This window comes from Acanthisitta chloris, unplaced genomic scaffold (assembly GCF_000695815.1).
Source record: "Acanthisitta chloris isolate BGI_N310 unplaced genomic scaffold, ASM69581v1 scaffold4514, whole genome shotgun sequence".
Lineage (NCBI taxonomy): Eukaryota > Metazoa > Chordata > Aves > Passeriformes > Acanthisittidae > Acanthisitta > Acanthisitta chloris.
The window spans coordinates 122,457-143,633 of NW_008669755.1; the positions used below are offsets into that span (position 1 = coordinate 122,457).

Here is a 21,177-nt window from a genome sequence, read left to right on the forward strand (position 1 = left end):
AATGGGATACTCTTAGTGGGGCATCAGACTTTGCCACTATGTTATGTACCAGCTATTTCTAGGGGTAAACATTTCCTAGAGAGTTTAGTCCTTCTTTACAGCATCTTGTTAGTTATCCTTCTGTGCACTTGGGACCAGACTCCCCTATCTGGTGTCACATAATGTGGGTAGGAGACAGTGATCCAAAAATGCATCATCTGCTTCTGATAGATGGGAGAGACTTGTGAAAGACAAAGTATGGTTTGCCTTTGCTTCGCTCAGATGGGCTGGGTGTCCCTGTCCATGGCAGGGGATTGGAACTAGATGGTCTTTAAGGTCCCTTTCAACCCAAAGCATGCTGGGATTCTACATCCCTGACAGGTTGGGTTTCCTTCTCTCTCATGGGTTGGCTTTCCATCCCAAGTGCATGGTAACGTACTTCTGAGTGGGCAGAGAAGGGTAGGACAAAGTCTTCCTTTGACACCTTTATTCTGCTGTTATGACCATAAAAATGCCCTTTGGTTCAGGAATTGGGGTGGTTGCAGCATGAAAATGCAGGTAGATCCAGGCTGAGGGCAGTGCCAGTGAGTTCCTGGCAGGAAATCTGCAAATGACTCCAGGTGTTAATATCTTTGCACTGTTTTCATATCAGTATAAATAAAGTGCTGAATACAAAAGGCCATTTAAATGTGAGCTGAAATGGTTGTGTTTGGGAATGATCTTATATGGTGACTGCAAAACAATTAGCAATTTAAATGGTCTTTTAAACTGATGGCACTGTACAATAACTTTCTGACTAAAAGATGTGCTGCTGACGTGAATTTCAGTGCTGCTGAAGTGTGGGTTGAGTGACCTTCTAGTTCTCAGGAATGGATACTTTGTAGAAACAAAATAAACTGGTGGCTTTGAATTAGCATCCATCTAGTAGATCCAAGCTGTGCTTTAGCTCTTCTGCTAAATCTTCTTATTTTAAAAAATAAATAAAAAAGTTGTCAGTAGTTAATTGTTGACTGAAGCTTAATATCTGTTAAAGCAAATGAGCCATGAAATATCCTACACAGGAAGTATTGTATGTAGTGTGATTTTAATATCAACACAATATTGCAGTTTTTAACTCACTGACACAATGTGCAGAATCCTTTACTTTGCAATTGCCCTGATTGGTGCTAAGCTTGGCACGGGGTGGAGAGGAGGAGTGGATGCTGTATATATGCAGCAAAGCAGGCCCAGACCAAACCAGCGTTTTTTTCTCAGAAGTGCTGGTTTAGGGGCATAATAAATAAATTTTGGGGTGTCTCAGGTTATTACTTCAGGAATCCTAATAATAACCTTGTCAAAAGTGTTGATTTATAATGTCTCAGAAAAGTTCTGTCAGATGACTGACACTGCCACTGTCTCCTGTTTTGTTAACTGTAATTTCTCCAACACCTGCTGTAGTAAGTGGGTGAGTTCTGGCACTGGCACCAGTAGCTTTGCCTTTTTGCAGTAACAATTTTAGAGCATGGTGTGATAAACCTGTACTTGAAAGTTGTCTTTAGGCAACTTTAACTTCCTTAAATCCCTGGAAGTGGCCTTGGATAGGTTTATTCCCTAGGGTTCAGGGAGGTTTTACAGATGTGAAGGTGCTTTGATATAGAAGAGTCTTAAAATCATAGAACCATAGATACTGCTGAGCTGGAAGGACCCACAAGGACCATTGAGTCCAACTCTTGGCCCTGCACAGGACACCTCAGCAATCCCATCATGTGCCTGAGAGCCTTGTCCAAATGCTCCTTGAGCTCTGTCAGGCTTGGGGCCATGACCACTGCCCTGGGTGCTGTCCAGGACCCAAACACCTCTGGGGGAGGGAAACTTTCGCTAATATCCCACCTAAACCTCCCCTAACATAACTTCAGGCCATTTAAAATTACTTACAATATAGATAAAGCAAGTGAAGAGGTTGAGAGTTGCTCCTGGGAACCGGAGGTTCCTTTCTCCTCCGCTGGGCCTTGAGTTGGTCTTTGAGCAAAGAATAAAGCCCACAGATGGTTGTTTTCTGTCTTCTGATCAGCACAACTCATCTGAGGTGTTGTGTATTGAGGTTTTTTAGGTAAAGTTTACACCCAGTGAAGTGCATGTCTTCTCTCAAAGCACACACTAGTGTGACTTGGGTCATGGTCCTTGGCTGGCACTAGAAGGTTTTGGGATGAATTACTGACACATCTTTATGTATTTCCAGCTGAATCCAGAATAGTTTTGTTTTCAGATGATACAGTACAAATTGATTCATCAAGACGAAAAGAAAAATACAGTTGTGTATGTTCTGAAAAGGATTATTTAAAAAGATGTCTCTGCTGCGCCTAGTAGATAAATCATCATTTCTATAAACTGTTTAGCTCAATGTGTTCAGATGTCGAGGAACTAGCAAATGGATGTGGTTGTAATTGTCCCTTTATATACAGTTGTCTTACGTGTCCAGACCTGTTCTGCATTTATTTTAGTATTTGCATCCTGTTGAAGATGGAATTTGCATTTTTTGGAGCTTTTAAAAGAATATGTTACATGACTTTATGAACTTTAGGGAATAAGGTCCAGATCAAACCTAGATGTGTCGTGTTTGACTCACCCCTTTGAATGGGTAACCCCTTTGAGCCCGTGGGGTGGTTCTGCCTGACTCACTTCGTGAAGCTGCAGGTATGTGAATGCCTTAAAGAAATGAGGCATTAAGTATTTCTAAACTAGTGTCTAATGACAGACACAGGGCTTGTGATCTCGCTCTGAGCTAAGCACAGTTGCTGCTGCTTGGTCTGGGATCTTTTGGGCAGTTGTCATGCAAGGATATTGACACATCTTCCCTCAAAATGTTGGGCCAGCAAGGAAAGGTGTCTGGTGTGGAGAGACATTGCTCTCACTGAGTTTTGCAGATACAAGTGCGTTTTATGATGTTTCCATGACTCTGAAGCAATTTTGTATCTGGGTGGTGCTAATTCTGTATGTAGAATTTCCATTAGCGGAGAAGGTTCCTTATTCTTTTTTCTGCTGTAATGGTGAGAGGCTAGTACCTAACAGAGAGGAGAATACCCAGCATACATTCTAAGTTGCTGAAGGACTGTCATCCTCATCGCTTTTCCTCTGAGTGAACTGGACACCTGAGGTGTATGAACAGTAATGTGTATTTCATACAGTCTTTACTTTTTCCTCTTTGTCTTAGGAGAGAGTTGAAGAAAAGGAATGGGGTGGGTAGATGGAAGAGTGATGGAGTCTCATGATGGGCCCTGAGCAACCTGTTCTAGAGGAAGGTGTCCCTGCCTATGGCGGGGGGTGGAACACGATGAGCTTAAGGTCCTTCCAACCCAAACCCTTTTGTAATCTTTGCAGTATGGAACCAGTTCAGTGTATCCTGTAAGTCTGGTCACATCATGAGTCAGTCCAGGGAGTGTCACCACCTCTTCAGCAAGTGTCTGTGGTGAGGTCATTGATGCTGATGGCCCTTGACCAGAGGTCAAGGTGTAAACGTAAAGAAAAATGAGGCCATCAGGAAGTACTGTTAGTTAGTATGGCGGACAAGGTACCCTTCTACTGGAGAGGAAAACAGAAAAGATATTTCATATCTTACCCCTACAAAAGTTTGAGGCCCAGAGGTATAACTGTTCAGCGAAATTAATGTTCCATGCAGGACACTCCTTTTGGTTAAAGACAACTATAAATAAATTTTAAAATCTCATTAAAAAGCAGTTTCTGAGGGTAGTTGGCAAAGACCTTTTTGGTCCCAAAATTTCCGAATATGAAGAGCAAATCCTTTCTGCACAGTAACATGGAGCACAGTTGAAGAAAAAAGAAGGAATGCGCGCACACACACACACACACACACACACTTTTTTCCCCTGCCAGCATTCTCAGGTTTGTTATTCAGTGAATGCTGTATTAAATTGGGTTTTGTGTCCATCATTATTAAAATGTGAAGTGTGTCGGTCACAAAGCATACATTTCAGGGCAGTTAGCTGAATAATTCCTTTCTTTATTATCCCAAATTACTGCTGAGCTCTGGAGAGGTGAGCAGTTTAGCCAATTATTGCCATTTGAGCTGGATTTGTGGGTGATTAGCTCCTGGTCGAATTCAGTCCTGGCAAGGGCTTTGAAGCCTTTGCTTGTGTGATTTTCACAGCAGTGAGGTAGGAATAGACGCGGCTAATGACAGGAAGGTCGCGTGGGTGAGGTGACCTGTGAGGGGGGTGCTTGGGTTTAGCAAATAGGGCATCCACAATAACAAGTGTGTCACTAACCCCGCCGTGCATAATCGGAGTTTTATAGGATTGTTGGAGATGCTGACAGCTCAATTAAAGTGTAACCCTTTGTACCATATACCCTGGCAGAATGACAGAAATATTACCAACAAAAAAGGGAGGGGGCCACAAGGGAACTGGTTAAAGATCCAGGATTCTTTTTCTTTCCCCCCTTCATCGGAGCCCGCACAGAACAAGCTGCAGAAAGCATCCATTTGTGAGATAATAGGTTGTCCAGGGGAGGGGTACGGTGCCAAACATGGCCACAAAAAAAGCTGCTCCTAAGTGGTCTTCCTGATGTTTCTATGGAAACACTGTAGTGTCAGGATAGAAAGTTAAAATTGGGTTTTAAGCTTTTCATGGCTCTTCTCCCCTCCCACCCCCACAAATCCCTACTTTATATGAAATACGAAAAAGAGAATTTCAGGGTTCATGGAATGGAGCACTCCTGTTAGGGGAGCCAGAGTAAGGAAAGGTTCATGGAATGGAGCACTCCTGTAAGGGGAGCCGGATCGTCTGCCTTGAAGGAGTAATGCTCGCATGGCGATTCCTTGTTTCTTACCATCCCTCCAACTCTCAGTTTGTTTTTTAAAGAAAATAAACATTTTGTTTCTTCTTTTTCATGCCTGACCCTTCAGCTGTTTCTCCTGCCATGAGCATTTCCACTTTTGGAGCCTTTCCCAAACCAAGTGTGCCATGCAGTTGTGTTTGCTCGTGCTGAAACCGTTTCCCAATGTTATTTTGCCTTTGATTTCAGTCTTGGTGGCAGCATTTGTGCTCAGCGTAGATGCTAACCTTGTTTATGGCCATAGTGGTGCTGGAAGTGCAGCAAGAGGTAAGAGTTCACCCAGATCCGCTTGCTGTGGCTCCTCTGTGGCTGACAGACCCCTTGGCATCTGCCGTCTGCTCTCTCCGACACGGGGATAATGGTTTGCATCGCAGTGCGTTTCATATTAGCGCTGACGACGGTGTTAGGGAAACCACAACTGCCAGTGCCAAGGGGTTAATAAACCAGCTACTGGAGATTATTAAGGACTGGGGGGGGGGTGGTGTTCATATTTTTTTAACAGTCCAGGGCAAGCAGAACAAGCCTCAGAAGGCAACAGAGGCAGAAACTACTGCAAGGCAGGAAAGTATTGTGACTTGCTAGGTGGTGTGCCTCGTTCAGAGTGGTTAAGCAGGGCTGGAGTGAGAGATGTGCCATTGCTTTGAACACCTCATTGCATTCTGTAACACTTCAATATTCAGCTCTATAAGAAGGATGTGTAGGTAGGTGTAGAGTATGCAATGTGCTACAGATTTCATAAAGTCCAGTTTTAGAAACAGTTACAAAGCAGGGCTGAGGAATGAGTGCCCCTTTCCCAAAGCTGTCAACTGAACTCAAGAAGTGTCAGACATGTGGTGGGATTCTTGGGGTTGTCCCATGCAGGACCAGGGGTTGGACGTGTTGATCCTTGTGAGTCCCTTCTGGCTCAGAGTATTATATTTTTCTAAGTTTCCTACTGTGCTGAGCATATCTGTCTTCCAACTATGTGTACCATGTTGTCTTTTGCCATGCCTGTGTGGGCTCTGGAGCATTATCCCAGCTGGTGTACAGGCGGGTGCAGCTTTGGGCATGTGATGCTTTGCTAGAGCAGTGTGTTTGTTGCTCCATCTGGATCCTGCAGCAGGGCTGGGCCTTTAGCTTTCCTCTCAAATACTTCTGTGGACACCAGGGTGACAGTTCTTGCATGATCGCTTTTTTGCCTCTCGAGAAAGTTGTTTATTCAGTGGGCGAATGTGTTGTGCCAGATGTTGGCTTGCTCTTCTCTGCTCTTTTCTCAACCACATTGTGTCTATAACCAAGGTTTGTGGGTTCCTGTGCTCAGCAGCATCCTTGTGGAATCCTTTTCCATGACATGCTGGAAACACAGAGCCTACCTTTTAAAAAACCTGCAGTTATGAAAACTTGCCTTAAAATAATTTGCTATGTATTGGAGGAACCTGTGTGTTACCTGTGTTGGCCGATTAAGGGCAAAATCCAGATGCTGAATTGCTGGAGCAGTCGTTAACAAAGGCCAGGTTTGGACAGGGCTTGGAGCAACCTGGTCAAGTGGAAGGTGGCCCTGGCCATGGCAGGGGATGGAATGAGATGAGCTTTGAGATTCCTTCCAACCCAAACCATTAAATGACTCTGTGATTAGAAATTAAAACACAGTAACAGTGAGCACTAAGTTTGTCCTTACTGTCTACCATGTCATCAGTGCTGATGTTCCATGCAGGAATTTGGTGACTGTTCTTTGTTGAGGGTGTCAGTGCTCATTGCTGGTGCTGTGATGAACTGTAAGACTTGCTTAATCAGCACTGGAGGGTTTTTTTTCACTAAATCTTCCTAATTTTCTTTCTTAGCTTGTGTGCAGAGAGCTTGGAAAATAGCAACTTGCAGGTTGATTGTCCTTCAAGTTTAAACAAAGCCATTATCTTTTGCTCCAAGTCAGTTGTTAGATCCTCTCTGTTCTTTGTCTGCAGATGGAAATCGTGGCTGATCAGCCTCAGCATTAGGTAACCATTCATGGTGTAATTACCCTCTGCACAGTTACTGCCTTGTGTTTAGGAAATGTTAGAAGAGAATTGGGTGCAACGTTCTGATTTCATTTTCTTGTAAAGGTGCATAACATAAATTTGCAGGTTCTTCTATGTGGAAGCATCTTTGACTCTGTAGCAAAACTCTGCTGCTGCTGTAGTGACAGTTTTTAAGGAGGTGACGAGGTGATTTCCAGGTGCCTGGATGCAGTAAGAACATTTGGGGTATTTTAGAGTTTTTTGCAGTGCTGGTGTTAGAGAACATTTGAGGTCTTCTGTTTTCAGGTCTCTTCAGAGGCACTTCTGTTCCTTGTAGCCTCTGTTTTGTGGTTCAGTCTGGTCCTCAAATGTGCCCTGTTACTGGAAGAGATCACAGGATCACAAACTGGTTTGTGTTGGAAGGGAACATTAAAGACCATGAGATGTTCCACCCCCTGCCTTGGGCAAGGACACCTTCCCCCACACCAGGTTGCTCTAAGCCCTGTCCAACCTGGCCTGGAACACTTCCAGGGATGGAGCAGCCGCAGCTTCTCTGGGCAACCTGTGCCAGTGCCTCAGCACTCTCACAGGGAAGAAATTATTCCCAATATCCCACCTAACCCTGTCCTCTGTCAGTATGAAGCCATTCCCCCTTGTTGTGTCACTCCATGTCCTTGTCAAAAGTCCCTGTCCCTGTTTTTTTTGTAAGCCCCCTTAAAGTCCTGTCAGGGAGAGAGGTTTGCTACAGGTTTGCAAGTTTAAAAACTTAAACAGCTTCGTATCTCATTGTCCGAAAGATCAAGCAGCACTCCCTTAAATTCCTAGGGAAAAAAGACTTAAGTTTGGGAAACAGCAAAGGATTCCAAATACATTTGGAATCTTCAGCAGTTTATTCCCTAGAGGATTAGATGCATACTTTGCTGTCTGCTCAGATTTAATTGTTGAAGAGAGAGCAACCTGGTCTGTTGGAAGGTGTCCCTGCCCATGGCAGAAGGTGGGACAAGATGGGCTTTAAGGTCCCTTCCAACCCAGACTGCTCTGGGATTCTGTGATAGGATTTTATTACTACCATATATAGCATGCAAGTATTTTTTGAAGGTGAAATAGTTTGAGCTGCTGTCTACTTATGTGCTTTAACACTAGAAACCTGTTACACTTAAACCTTCTGGAAACAAAAAATAATAATTAAGAATTATTGTTGTTTGTTATAAGGATGAGCTATACTGGTCCCAGTGCTGTTGGCCAGACTGTCCAGCATTGTCTGGTTGTGCAATCCTGGATGATTCCCCAGTGTTTGTTTCTTGTGTTAACAGGTTTAAAGGGAGTTGGTGTTTTATTGACCAGAATTAGTACGTGATGGCTAGTTTGTGATCCTGGCTGAGTGGCTGCCTTTGGAGCTGTTGGAGGGAGGATGTTTCTGACGAGCATGAGTTTTGCTTTTGTGACCAGGACATGATAGAGCAGTAGAATTCATAGCAGTGCTGGCTGCTCATCATGGCAGTGAGAAGTACAGACCTGAGTGGAAAGTTAGGGATTTACATGGTTTAGTCTTGTTAGGGTGGTTGGAGCACTTGGAGTTGAAGACTTGGAGTTTCCCTGACCCTGGGGGTGTTCAAGGCCAGGCTGGATGAGGCCTTGTACAACTTGGTCTAGTGAGGAGCTGTCCCTGCCCAGGGCAGGGGATTGGGACTAGATGATCTGTAAGGTCCATTCCAACCCTTAAATTCTATGATTCTATGGTTAAGTGCAAGATTGTGTATTTCCTTCTGTCAGAACACCATCAGGACAACAGTATGTGGTTGGCTAAAAATTAAGGAGGGGAAGGGAAAAAAAAGCTTGCACAGTGCCAGTACATCAGCTGTGGCAGTGGTGTGAACTTCTAAAGGAAAATGGAAACCAAAGTAGAATCATGAAATGGGTTGGGTCAGAAGGGGCCAAAAAGACCAGCTAGTCCAAACACCTGCCGTTGGGGTACTTGCATTCCCTGGAAGGTGTTTGGTGCAACCAGATTTGGCTGATCACTGTGTATTACGTGTGGTGCTCCCTGGGTATATTACATGTAGTAGGCCCTTGACTGGTGTAGGGTGTGTTGTTTTTTCACCTTCCCTCCAATCAATCCGATGCTGGAGGCTTTTCATTAGCTGCTCCTGCTCCCGCAGTGATGACGGGGACGTGGAGCCTGCTGGCAGTCTGTAACTTCTCCGGGTGCCCTGGAGCTCAACAGCATACGCTGATTGACTCAGTTAGGGCCTCAGTCTCAAACAGCAAATGCAATCAATAAATCTTTGTTGGTAAATAATTGCTATTGAACAGAGTTTTAATATAAATTTATGAGTGGTGTTTTATCACAGCTTGAGGCTACAGCGAGCCACTGAGTGATGGATTTCAGATCACACTTACATTCATTACATTAACTTTGTAAGTTATTTAAAGCTTGTACACTTAACATTGCTTTTGGCTTGCAATGACCTCCTGGGACTAGATGTAGCACACACATAGCTAATAAAGAGCCGGCAGTACGCTCAGGCGGCTCCTGTGTTCGCTTTGTGCAGGGATGAGGTTCCTCGAGCGAAACCCGAGGAGTGAGGTTCATGCTCTCCTGTTGGAGTCTTTCTCCTCTGGCTCGTTAAAAGCGTGAGCTAGAGGAGTCTGGTAGGAGAAGCCATTCCTCTGTTAGACACAGAATTGCAGTTTTGGAGGGAAGGTGATAAAAAAGTCATTTGAAGCGTGAAAATCTCAGTTTGTGTGGAAATTGGAGGTGTTAAATTCTTAGTGTTGAGTCTGGAAGCTTAGGGTCAGCTACACCCAACTGCAGATGGAAGACTTTAAGAAATGAGAAGTTTCATACAAATTAGGAAAAATAGCATTATCCAATTAATAACAACTTGTGGCAGAGATTATTGAGGCAAAAAAATTGGTATTTGGAAGTAGAACATTAATTTAGTCTGTGAGTTGGGAACTAAATGTGGTTTTTCCCACATGCTGTGTGTACGCAGGGGCCTGTTTGGCAGTGACTGGGGGCGTGACCAAGCTACCTCTGAATTGCCTCAGAGGTTGCAGAGGTCAGCAGGAGCACATGGATCTCAGTGCCTAGGAACAGTGCCTGATGTCACTTCATGCAGACATAATGTGACTGAAGCAGAAGGCTGTTTTTTAAGTGTCTTTTCTTGTCATATCTGGGCCTTTTTTAAAGTTTAGTTAAAATGCATTTGTAATTAATCTAAACTTCCATTCTAAGGCCATTTCTCAGCCCATCTGATAAAACTACCATGCAGTGGTAGCCTTGGGGAAAATGTGTGGTTTATATGGGCTACTTTGCTCTGTAACACTGTTAGCTCCTTGTGTTCAGAGCTGTTTCCTCTGCAAATACTGGAAGATACTTTTAATTCTCACATAATGTGAAAAGTGATTCCTTTTGCCAAAGGAATGCCTGAAAGAATGGATTGGGAAGTCTGGTTTGTTAGCTAGGCACAAACAGATGCATTGTCCATATTCGGTGCTGAGCTGGGTAGGGTTTTTTCACATGAAAGCACAAAATTCCATGTTAAAACAAGGTGAAACCTCATGTTGAAAAATTTCATTTAGATCCGAAACTAGAATGTCATAATTCACACCCAGACAGCAGCAAACTTCTAGGTAGTTAAAAAATCCCAAACCTGGTGAGGTTTTACTGTTTATTGAGTTTCTAATTGGTATGAATTGAAAATTATCTAAGTAATGACATGATTTCTGTGAAGCAGAAGGACAGGTAAAAGGTGTGAAATCTAGACATCTTACTTGCTTCAAAACTTAAAAAAAAAAAAGGAAAAAGAAAAGATCACCATTGTGATCCTGACTGCTTTTTCCCCATTAAAAGGTCTGAAGAACAAGCCAGTGCAGGGAAACAGTAATTTTTGATCCCCAAGGCACAGCACTAACTAGAATCAGGTCCCCCCAAACGGCGGCGAACGTGCTGCAGGTGAGGTATGAAAGATGGGAAAGGTGAAGCGACAGATCACCTCCTATAGACAAACAGGAGAGTCAAAGGCAGAAGTAAGCTTTCATTTTTTAATAGAAGAAAACAACGTTTCTAACCACGGCAGACAGTAATTGGAATGTGCCGCTCGCGCTGGCAGGAGCTTTTGTAAGGAGGCGTTTCAGAAACCCCATTCTCCTTGAAAAAGTTCAAGTTCTAGCAAAGAACAGCACAAAAAAATAAAGACGTGACCCCAGACAGCCAGAAAGTTGGGAGTCTGTACCCCTGTGTAATTCAGGCCTCCGACATGAGTTTTTCTTCATGGTCCCATCCATGGATTGCGTTGAATTGGGAGAGATTCTTCTCTGAAATTCTATTACACGTGCACGGCTGGGAGCAGGCAGGTGTGAACATGGCTTTTCCACTGGGGTCGTCACTGTGCTTGCACAAGAAGAGTTGTTGGGTTGTATGGATAATGGTGAGAGACTTAAGAGGGAAGTTGTAACATCTGGAATTCTAGCTCTGGAGGACTTCTACATGAGCAGAGCTGGCCCTTGTCGCCTTAAGGCTTTGGGATTGGATCTGTGGAGAGATCGTTTCATAGAGCTGCAGGTTTGATGGGAAAACAAACAGCAGAACTTGCTTTCAAGGTTTTAACCAGCTTTGAGAAAAACAGCTCCATGGGAGTTGGAAGCACCATGCTTGGTAGGGCATCTTTCTATGTCCTGTTTTCCTTTTGTTTTTAGTTGCCTTGGAAAATGAGAGTGGGGATTAGAGAACTGAAGTTTTGTTGGTTTAGATTCCTGGTCTTGATTTGATGAAATGGATAGAATTGTCTGCTTTGAGCGGAGCTTGATCTGTGGCACTAGTGAGTCCATGTGGTAGACACTGTCCAGGGTGCCTCCATCGACATTCCAGTAAGACTTTCCATGCCCAACGTATTGTATGAGTTCATTAGGAGCTGCCTTCTGGCTTGGTTTTGGAAGTCAAAACTTCCTAGGGAAGTGCACTCTCATTTACCACCTTGAGTGTGCTACAGCATGTTGTATTTTGCTTTTCGAAGTCAATTTCTGGTATTGAGCTGAGAATAGGTTCATATGCAGCAGCAGTTCGTGTCCGTTTGAACATAGTGATGACTTCAAGTCTTAACTGTTGGTGAGAAGTTGTGGCTGCCCCATCCCTGCAAGTGTTCAAAGCTGGGGCTGGAAGCAGCATGGACTAATGGATGGTGTCCCTGTCCACAGCAGGGACTTGGAATGGGATGTGCTTTAAGGTCCCTTCCAACCCAAACCATCCTGGGATTTGATGATTGTTAGCATTCATCCCGGATGTTTAAGTTGACCATGATTTGTGGAAAGACAAGTCACCTTGCCCACATTCTTTCCTTTCATTAAATCATCCAGGATTTACTGGGAAAACTTTATTTGCCGTTTCCCTTTTGCTCTTCTTACCTGGAACCGATGTCTCTTTTGCTGGAGTGAGTAGCCAGGAGGGTTTCTATGGTGGTGTCACTTTACTGCAAGAGGGAGCAAGAGCACAGGTGTGTGCTTTTCTGTGGACAACAAAGAGTCTCCAGGAACATGCTGAAGGCAGCACAGGCCACGCAGCAGGATCCTCACTCAACCTGAGGTTCAGCATTTGTTGTAGAAGGCAAGGAAATGCAAAGCCTACTGTCTTTATCAACTAGGACTGCATGTGGGTAGCCGTTCTCCGTGTCACACGGAAATTTGTTTTCCTGAGGCATGGAATTCCATGCAGAAGGGTTTTTCCTTTCCATTACATAAAGCCAACACTGATACAGACATTTCTGTTTGTGACCTGCGTTATGACAGGCACGCTCTGAGTTTTTCTTCCTAACTTGCAAACCCTGAAGCTGCTGATGGAGAGAACACGTGCTATGGGAGAGTCAGGGGAGAATGAGTAACCGGCAGGAGAAAGCATAGCTAGAAATGTTGGCAATTGTACTTACTTCTTCTGTCTCTTAAGTAGTTGTGCTTTGGTGGGAAGGTGTTTAATCTTGTCTCTTTCTCCTGCCATCAGGGTATGCTGCTAAAGCGAAGTGGCAAGTCCTTGAACAAAGAGTGGAAGAAGAAATATGTGACGTTGTGTGACAACGGCGTGCTGACCTACCACCCCAGTTTACATGTAAGTACACTGTGCTCTCAGAATGTTTCACAGCATCAGACCCTAGTAAAGCAGTGTTAGCTTTTGTTGAGCCCACAACAGAGATGTTTTATAAGAAAAAGTTTCTTAGACATAGTGAGTAGTGAGCAGAACTTTTGCTCTTTGTCAGTGTGCAGCGATTGTGGTTTGTTCAGAAGTAATTCCAAGCAGGATTTTGGAAATGGCACAGCTATTAAAACATGTGCCAGAGAGCTCTTCCACTTCAAGGCATCTGTCATTGGCCTGAGGATGCTGTCTGTCCCTCTCAGAGCATGTGGCACAATCCCTAGATAGAGATTTGGGGCTAGAAGGAGCAGTGAACAGACTCAAGACCAGCCAATCCCAAAAACTATGGTGTGACCCTCACCAAGGTTATATGATGAATACATGAGAGATATTATATGTATGTGATTATAGAGACTATGATTCTATACTAAGGTATAGGATCATATCTGATCTTACATTTTATCATTATTGTGCATGTGAAGATCAGAGGATGGCCAGTTGTAACATTTTTAGGGCCAGTTGATTCTAGACCTTTTGGTGGCATTTTGAGCTCCTGGGCAAGTTTTTATTAAGGAGTGACAATAAAGGTTTCGTTCTGATGCATTTGCTGTAAACTCTGAGGCTTATGGACCTGCATGTGGAACTGGCAGGAAACTTCTGCTTTAGATGGCTGGTGTTTGAGGGACATGGAAACAGAGAATCGTTTAGGTTAGAAAAGGCCTCTGAGATCATTGAGTCCAACCCTTAACCCAGTCCTCCCAAACCCACCACTAACCCATGTCCACATGTGCCACATCTGCACATGTGGCTGTGCTGGTGCTGTGCCTGCACCAGTTTGCTGTTCTCCAGCGGTGGAATATTAACACTTTCTCTGGCTTGACACAGGATTTCCTAGTCTCAGATCCTGCCATAATAATGCTTAGCTCTGGTATCTGATGCTATGCCCATGTCTCTTAAAATTATTTAGTAGATCACTTCAAGGCATTGCTGCTTTCCATCAGGAACCTTGTCCTTCATCCCTTGTGTTCTGGAGCAAGGTTCTCACTGCTCCTTTGTGTGTAATGATTCAAGTCTTTCTGTCCTCTTTGGCCACTCTTAGGCCTCTAAATCTGGGGAATTCTGTTGAGGAGTGGTCCTGAAATCCCTGAATTGTGTATTGGTGTTGTTCCCAGAAGGGAAGCACAGATACTGTGTGCCCTTGGGGCAGCCCCCATGGAGCTCCCACCTGAGTTTCCCTGAGATTGTGTTGGGTCACCAGGCAAGGAGGAGGTAAGGAGCTGTTGTCTGCACCCTGTCCCTTCCCAGTGCTGTGGAAGGGCTCCATTGTTCCTGGCAGTGCTGTGCACGTGTTGCTTTCTCATTGCTCTTGCACACAATAGAGAACTTCTTCTCTGCAGGCTTCCCTGGGGCTGCATCATCTCCCCCAGAGTAAGAATCCATTGAGGTTAGACGTAATTACTTTGAGATTAGAGGTAAATCCATCAGAGATTAGAGAGAATCCATTTAAAGAAGAAGTAATTACTAGCCTGTAATTGTTTCCCTCTATCTCCCACCGTGGCCTCCCAGCCCTGAGAAGAAGGTACAGGGCTCTGTGTTGCCATTTGCTCAGACCTTGCATGGATCAGAGAGGTTCATAAATGTAACCGCAGATATTTAAGTCACGCTCCCAGTACAGTTTGTATTAAACTTTGTAGACAAGCAAGTCACAATTTCCAGTTGGGTATTGCCAGGTGAGTGGCTTTTCTCCTAAACCAGACTCTAATAACATGTTTCTGGTTTGGTTTTGCTAGTGTTTGTAAATTTCTATTGCTTTTTTCCCCACAGCAAAACCAAAGAAACTGATGAATGTTTACTGCTATGCTTGCATGGCTGTTTGGGATAGTTCCTGATACTGTTTTGAAAAATCAGGACCTGATTCCTACCAATTCTCCGATTAAATAGCAGTAAAGGGAAGAGCTTTTTGAACCCTCTGAAGTCAGTTTCCTGAACTGGTGTAAAACCTAGCTCTGATGTGACCAGTCAGATCTGGATTATCTCCAGTGTGCAAGTCTCTTTGGTTAATCAAACTTTTGCCATTTTTAGTTCTGATGTGAATTTTTAATTGGAGCAAAAGGTGGTCTGGGTTCTGGTGATGGCAGAAAGAGTAAATTTAGAAGATCATTTGGTCTGTCCAGCCTGTGGTTTGAGTCAGGACATAACACCTGCCTTGGAAGGACCTGTTACAATATGTGAGCACTGTGTTAAATGCTGCCTCAAATTTGGCCACAAGTGGCTCAACTGTGTCTCTCAGACACGTTCGGTGGCGGCTCAGGCACAGAGCAGTGCTCGTAACGTTGAAAATACGTACTGCAGAAATCGGTACTGACATCCTCCTTGAAAGGACTGGCTACAGAATGAAAGGTTTGGGGATGGGGAGTGAAAAAATCAAATGAGGCCCTTTGTTCCAGAGGAGGTGTCCCTGGAAGGGTCAGGTCTGTTTGGCAGGGCAGCGTGTTGAAATGAGTGCAGCATTGTGCCAGCTAAATGAGTGACTGCTGATGCCACCAGGCTGATGTTCGACACAATAGCTAAATCTGTATTCTTTCTTCTCAAGAAAGTGGGGGGAGAGGAAAATGGGGAAGGAAAAATATATGTACATAAGCACCCTACTGTTTTCTGACTTGGTCATGTCAGTTTTTTTCAAGAGCCTCAAACCTTCCTGTCCCTTGGGATGCTGAGGAGCTCTGCTGATAGAAAATGGTGGGGATAATGAGAGAGAACTTTGACCCGCAGGCTTCAAAGTTCACCATAGCTCCCTATTCATCTTAGGCTTCTGGAGCAGAGACGTTGAGTGGATGACTAAATTTCTGGCCGATGAATTCCGTGTCAGTCTCCCCAAAGGGACCCAGGGGAATTTGTCTAGGCATCTCTTGGCTTTTAATGGCAGAATGCCATGTGCAAGGGCACCAGAAATGTATTCGCCAGGATACCTGCTGGGCAGCGTTGCATGCTGCTGCTTTGTCTGAGCCTTCTGCGATGAATAGCTGGTGATGTTTCACCACTGCCTGTCTGCCAGAGGGTTGCCAGCATGCCACAGGTCAGTAGATGACAAAGCTTTATCTGTGGATGTCCATTTTCTGCTCTTGTATCTTCATCATCATCACTGCTCCTCATTGATGAGGAGAAGAAAAGAACAAAAGAGAAACCAGCTTTTTGGTAAGGGCAATTTTCCCCTTCTCTACTCACTCTGGTCTAGATTTGATTTCAAATCAAAGCACAGTGCTGGGGCACCTTGTGGGGGAAGAGCAGCTTCTTAAATATGTGAGAAGGAAGGTGTGCTGCTCATCTAGAGCACACTTGGTGCATAAACCCTTTGTATCTACATGATGTTTGCTCACTGTGGTCTTTAACCTTCATCTGCAGTTGTCTGGTTTGATAGCCTGGGGGTTGTAACTGTGATCGAGGAGGGGAAATCTGTCGTTATCCACTTGAGAAGTGTGTGGATTCACCTGGTCTGCTCAATGCATCCGACAGTGCCCACAGCTTCAAACTCTTCTTGAATAAAGTGCTGGCTGGGGGAGCAGCCTGGGTAAACTAGCTTGGAGGGAGCATTAGCAGTGCTGTTGTGGCCTCAAATAAGTGGGATGACTTTTTGTAAAAAGGCAACATTTCAGCCTGATGAAGAGTCAGATCCAACACTAGGCTAAACTCTGTGCAAGGGCTTCAGTGATGCCTTGTATGGACACATCTTCTTGGAACACATAACAAACTCCAGACCCTGTAAAATTCCTTGACACTTGAGGTTTCATTTCAGCTTTCTTTGCTTGGCTGTTTCCTCCAGGAAGTGTGGACTTGATGAGAAATGGGAGGATAATGTCTTCCATGTTGGGATCTGGAAGCGTTGTAGCTCCGTGCACTTTTCTCAGGTCGCAGAATCCTCAGTATTTTCTCAGAGCTGCAGTTGAAATGTTGATTGTTATCAGCTCTTAAGATTTTCCTGTGTTATTTGGAAACGGAAAGCCACTTGCAAATAAAGAATTCCATCTCTCCCCAACTTTGAGGGCAGTGTGGTGGCTGTGCCAGTCAGCACTGGGGGCCGTGTCTGCACTCACCTTCCTGGTTAGGGATATCTCCCACAGCTGTGGTTTCACCTCAGCAAGGGTTGAGTTACCTCAGGCAGTTTAATAGCTCCGAAGTGTGTTGTTTGTGTTGCTCTAGTTAGAAGTATTCATGCTCTTACATATTTCTAAAGTACCATCTTTGTTCACATTATTTTTTAATCTTGCTTCCAAGGAATGTGAAGCTGGATATTGGCTGGCTCTGAAAGCCCTTCTGACTGGCCTTTCCCATGAATAACTTAATCCTCAAACCAGGTTTTGGGAAATATGTACTTGGACTGACAAAAGGACCCTGGGAGTGTTCCAGGCCGGGCTGGATGGGGCTTGGAGCAACCTGGTCTGGTGGCAGGTGTCCCTGCCCAGGGCAGGGGGTTAGAACAAGATGAGCTTTGAGGTCCCTTCCAGCTCAAACCGTTCTGGCATTGTGTTATTTTTCACATAAGATGTGGCTCTGCCTCCTGAAATAGTGATCAAAGCAAATCCTGCAGAGCTACAGTTTGAATATTGATGAAGATAAATATGAAGCATGTGTAAGTTTTTATTATAGTGACATCCATGAACATGTGTAAAACTTTGGTGTAGCTGTACAGGTCACTCCGTCACATCAGAGCTTCCTGGAAAACTTCTGTGTTATCTTAATCTGAAGGATGTAATGGAGTGAAGGTCAGTTTGAGAGAAAAACATAAAACTAAAGAGGATCATAGAATCACAGAATCTGAGCTTGGAAGGGACTCACAAGGATCATTAGTCCAACTCCTGCCCTGCACAGGACGCCCAAACAATCCACCCTGTGCCTGAGAGCATTGTCCAAACACTCCTTGAGCTCTGTCAGGCTTGGGGCTGTGACCACTGCCCTGGGGAGCTGTTCCAGTGGCCAAACACCTCTGGGGGAAGAGTGTTTTCTTCATATCCAGCCTAAACCTCCCCTGACACAGCTCCATGCTGCTCCCTTGGGTCCTGTCACTGGTCACAGAGAGCAGAGATAGATGCTGCCCCTCGGGAGGAGCTGCAGACCAACACGATGTCTTTCCTTAGTTCAGTGTTCTCCAGGCTGAACAGTCCGAGTGCCCTCAGCCACTCCTCATATAGCCCCTCTATCCCCTTTACTGTCTTCATAGCCTCCTTTGGGTGCTCTCTAATAGCTTTGGATCTTTCTTATCTAAACCTGCCCCCAGGGCTCATGGTGAGGCTGCCCCAGCACAGAGCAGGACAATCCCCTCCCTTGACCAGCTGTCGACACTGTGCCTGGTGTACCCCAGGACATGGATGTCCCTCCTGGCTGCCAGGGCACTGCTGGCTCATACTCAATTTGCCATCAACCAGGTCCCTTCCCACATGCTGCTCTGCACCCTCTCACTCCCCAGTCTGTCTCTACATCCAGGGTTGCACTGTCCCAGATGCAGAGCCCAGCACTTGTCTTTGTTAAACTTCACACGGTTGTGGGTTGCCCAACCCTCTTCATTTGTCAGGGCCTCTCTGCCCTCAAGGGAGTCAATAGCATCACAAACATAATACTGCTATGGCAAAGCTGGGCAAACTTGGAGCAGACATGTGTTTCAGTATCATATCTGTCTACTCTCTCTTCAGAAAGTCAAATAAAATGAGTTGCAATTTAAATGGCAAAGCCAAGCTATTAATTAGTCAGGGGGGTTTATAAAATTGGAGCTTCCTGTCCAGCCGAGCTAACTGCTGTGGGTATAAATGCTTCATAAATTACTCAGGATGGTAAAACTCTGGTTTGTCTTTTACAGCAGCTCTCCTTACAAAGGCTGAATGAGAGGTGCAGAGCAAAGCATTTTCTTAAAATTTTATGAAAATGAGCAATCCGTTTACAAAAAGACCAACATTTTGTTGCTGTTGTGTTCAAAGTGTTGCCCTAACTTCTCCCTTGCCCCTGCAACACTGATGGAGCTGATTAGCACCATGGTATAGATATAGTCAATGCATTTTATTGCTGAAATTTAATGTTCTTGATTCCCAATGTGAATAAAACAGATTCGTGATGACCTTCTTTCTGTCAGGACAGAGTGCTTTAGGGTGATCAGTGTTTTCCAGAATGTGTTTTCATTCCTCTGTTCTCCTCAGAAAATAGCATTCCATTGCTTTTCTTAAGATTAACTATATATTATGAGGCTGAAAGACATTTTGCCTGTGTATACATGCGCGCGGGGGGATGGCTAATTTCCCAGGAACATTTGATGAATGTATTCCATTGTGGCTCATAACCTGATGGTCGGTTTGGGGCTCAGGTCCTTTCCGGGGAGTGGGAGGGTAGAGGAGTTGGGAGACTTTTTTCTTAGTTGTGCCTGTGGCCCCAAATGGAAACCAATCAAGGAGCGATTTATGTTCATTAAGTGCTTGTCAAAACTGAAAAATTTTCTAATCAACAGCAATCTAGTGGCTGCCCCTCCATGGCTGGGAGTGTCGCCTCCACAGCAGCGGCTATTTGCCTGTTACAACTCTAGGCTAGGAATCCGCTGATGATTACATTAGGCTAAGCTGCGAAGTAAATGAACCATGGCTTATTTAGGTGCAACTAGCTTCAGTGTAGTCCTGCCCCGCAGGGCACTTTATAGCGTTTTATGGCTTTAAAATTAGTGTAGCTTCCCATTTGCTGTAGGGTGCTGCATGTTATGCCTTTGAACTCAATAAGCAAAGGGAAGGGGGCCTTTTGTTTTTTTTCTTCTCCCCCCTCCCTTCCTTTTCTTCTTTTCGCAGTTTAGCAATTTTGTTTTGCATCTTTTCCAGACGGCGTTTTGCAATAAAAATGTCTGACTGCCACAGAGAGGCACAAAAGTCAGGGCTCCATCCATTTCTCGGCCTGCCGGGGCTATTGCTCCAGTTTGGGGGAAGAGGATTTGGTGCTTGCTTAGGGTGAACAATAGGTTTTGTGGGTCCAATAGGTCAGCTCACAAAACTGGAATTGGCTTTCAAAGAATACACTGCACACAGTGCTCGAAATGTCATCCAGAGGTGCAACTGTAAACTTGCTTTTCCATAATAATTTTTACTGCACCTCAGATCAGAGAACACTATTTTACCCTCAGTGAGCGGAGTCTTAGGAGAGTTATGTCTGATTGAACGGTGAGGGAAAACTGCCACAAAATGAAGGTGTTTTTTATAGAATCCTGGAATGGTTTGGGTTGGAAGGGACCTTAAACAACATCTAGTTCCATCTCCCCTGCCATGGGCAGGGACGCCTTCCACTGGACCAGGATGCTGCAAGCCTGGCCTTCAACACTCTGAAGACACTCATTAGAAGCAGAGTGTAAACCAGGGCCAGATCTGGGAAGGATGCTGGGCCTGGAGCTGTTCCTGCTGTTGGAAAAACAGACTTCTGAAAGATCTGAATAACTGAAAACTAGAACAAAAGTATGTGTACCATTATATTATAGCCATGGAAAGTCACTGCTCTCCGAGAGTGTCTCTCGTTTCATATGTTGTGCATTGGAGAAGAATGGCAGTGGGACAGGTGCATGGTGGAAGAAACATAAGGAAACCCCCTAGGAGGGAGCAGATAGCTGTTTTAATCTTAGTGTTGGCAGCGCTGAGGAGATTTTTTGAAACTCCTTCACCCAGTGCCATGATGTAAAACTACAGCCCCTGTGAAGGGGTTTCTCTCTGTCCACCACCTCTTGTATTAGAGACATTTGAAAACCCTCAGACTCCATAATGTTTTTGATAACCAACCCGAGCCATGTATTTAACTTCAGGATGGCTCTAGGGAGCAACAGTGCTCCCTAGGTAGGGCAAAGGGGAATGGCTGATAGGACAAGGGGGAGCGGCTTTAAGCCAAAATAGAGTATATTTAGATCGGATATAACTGTGGCACAGGTTGCTCAGAGCAACTGTGGCTGCTCCATCCCTGGGAGTGTTCCAGACCAGATTGGGTGGGGCTTGAAGCAACCTGGGCTGGTGGAAGGTGTCTATGCCTGTGGCAGGGGGTGTAACTGGATGGTCTTTAAGGTTCTTCCAACCCAAACCATTTGCAGACGATAATTCTGTGCTCCCACATGCTCAGTGGTTCTTTAGTGAAGTATTTGAGATGACTGCACTAGACCTGAATGATGAGAATTTCTGTCCGAACTTCATGGAAGCAGCAGCCGGCACGTTGTTCTGCCTTTCCTTCAGTCTGATCCATATGTTCTTCCTCCCCTCAAGATGGAGCTGAGCA

At 44.7% G+C, this 21,177-nt stretch overlaps 1 protein-coding gene across 1 annotated transcript in view; it reads left to right on the forward strand.

Moving 5' to 3' along the window:
• LOC103801031 (arf-GAP with GTPase, ANK repeat and PH domain-containing protein 1) overlaps positions 1–21,177 on the forward strand; it is a 226,479-nt gene that overhangs the window by 89,709 nt on the left and 115,593 nt on the right. The window contains exon 9 of the mRNA XM_009073430.1: positions 12,778–12,882. Within this exon, the coding sequence (XP_009071678.1) occupies positions 12,778–12,882 (105 nt within the window). The remainder of the gene's footprint in view (positions 1–12,777; positions 12,883–21,177) is intronic.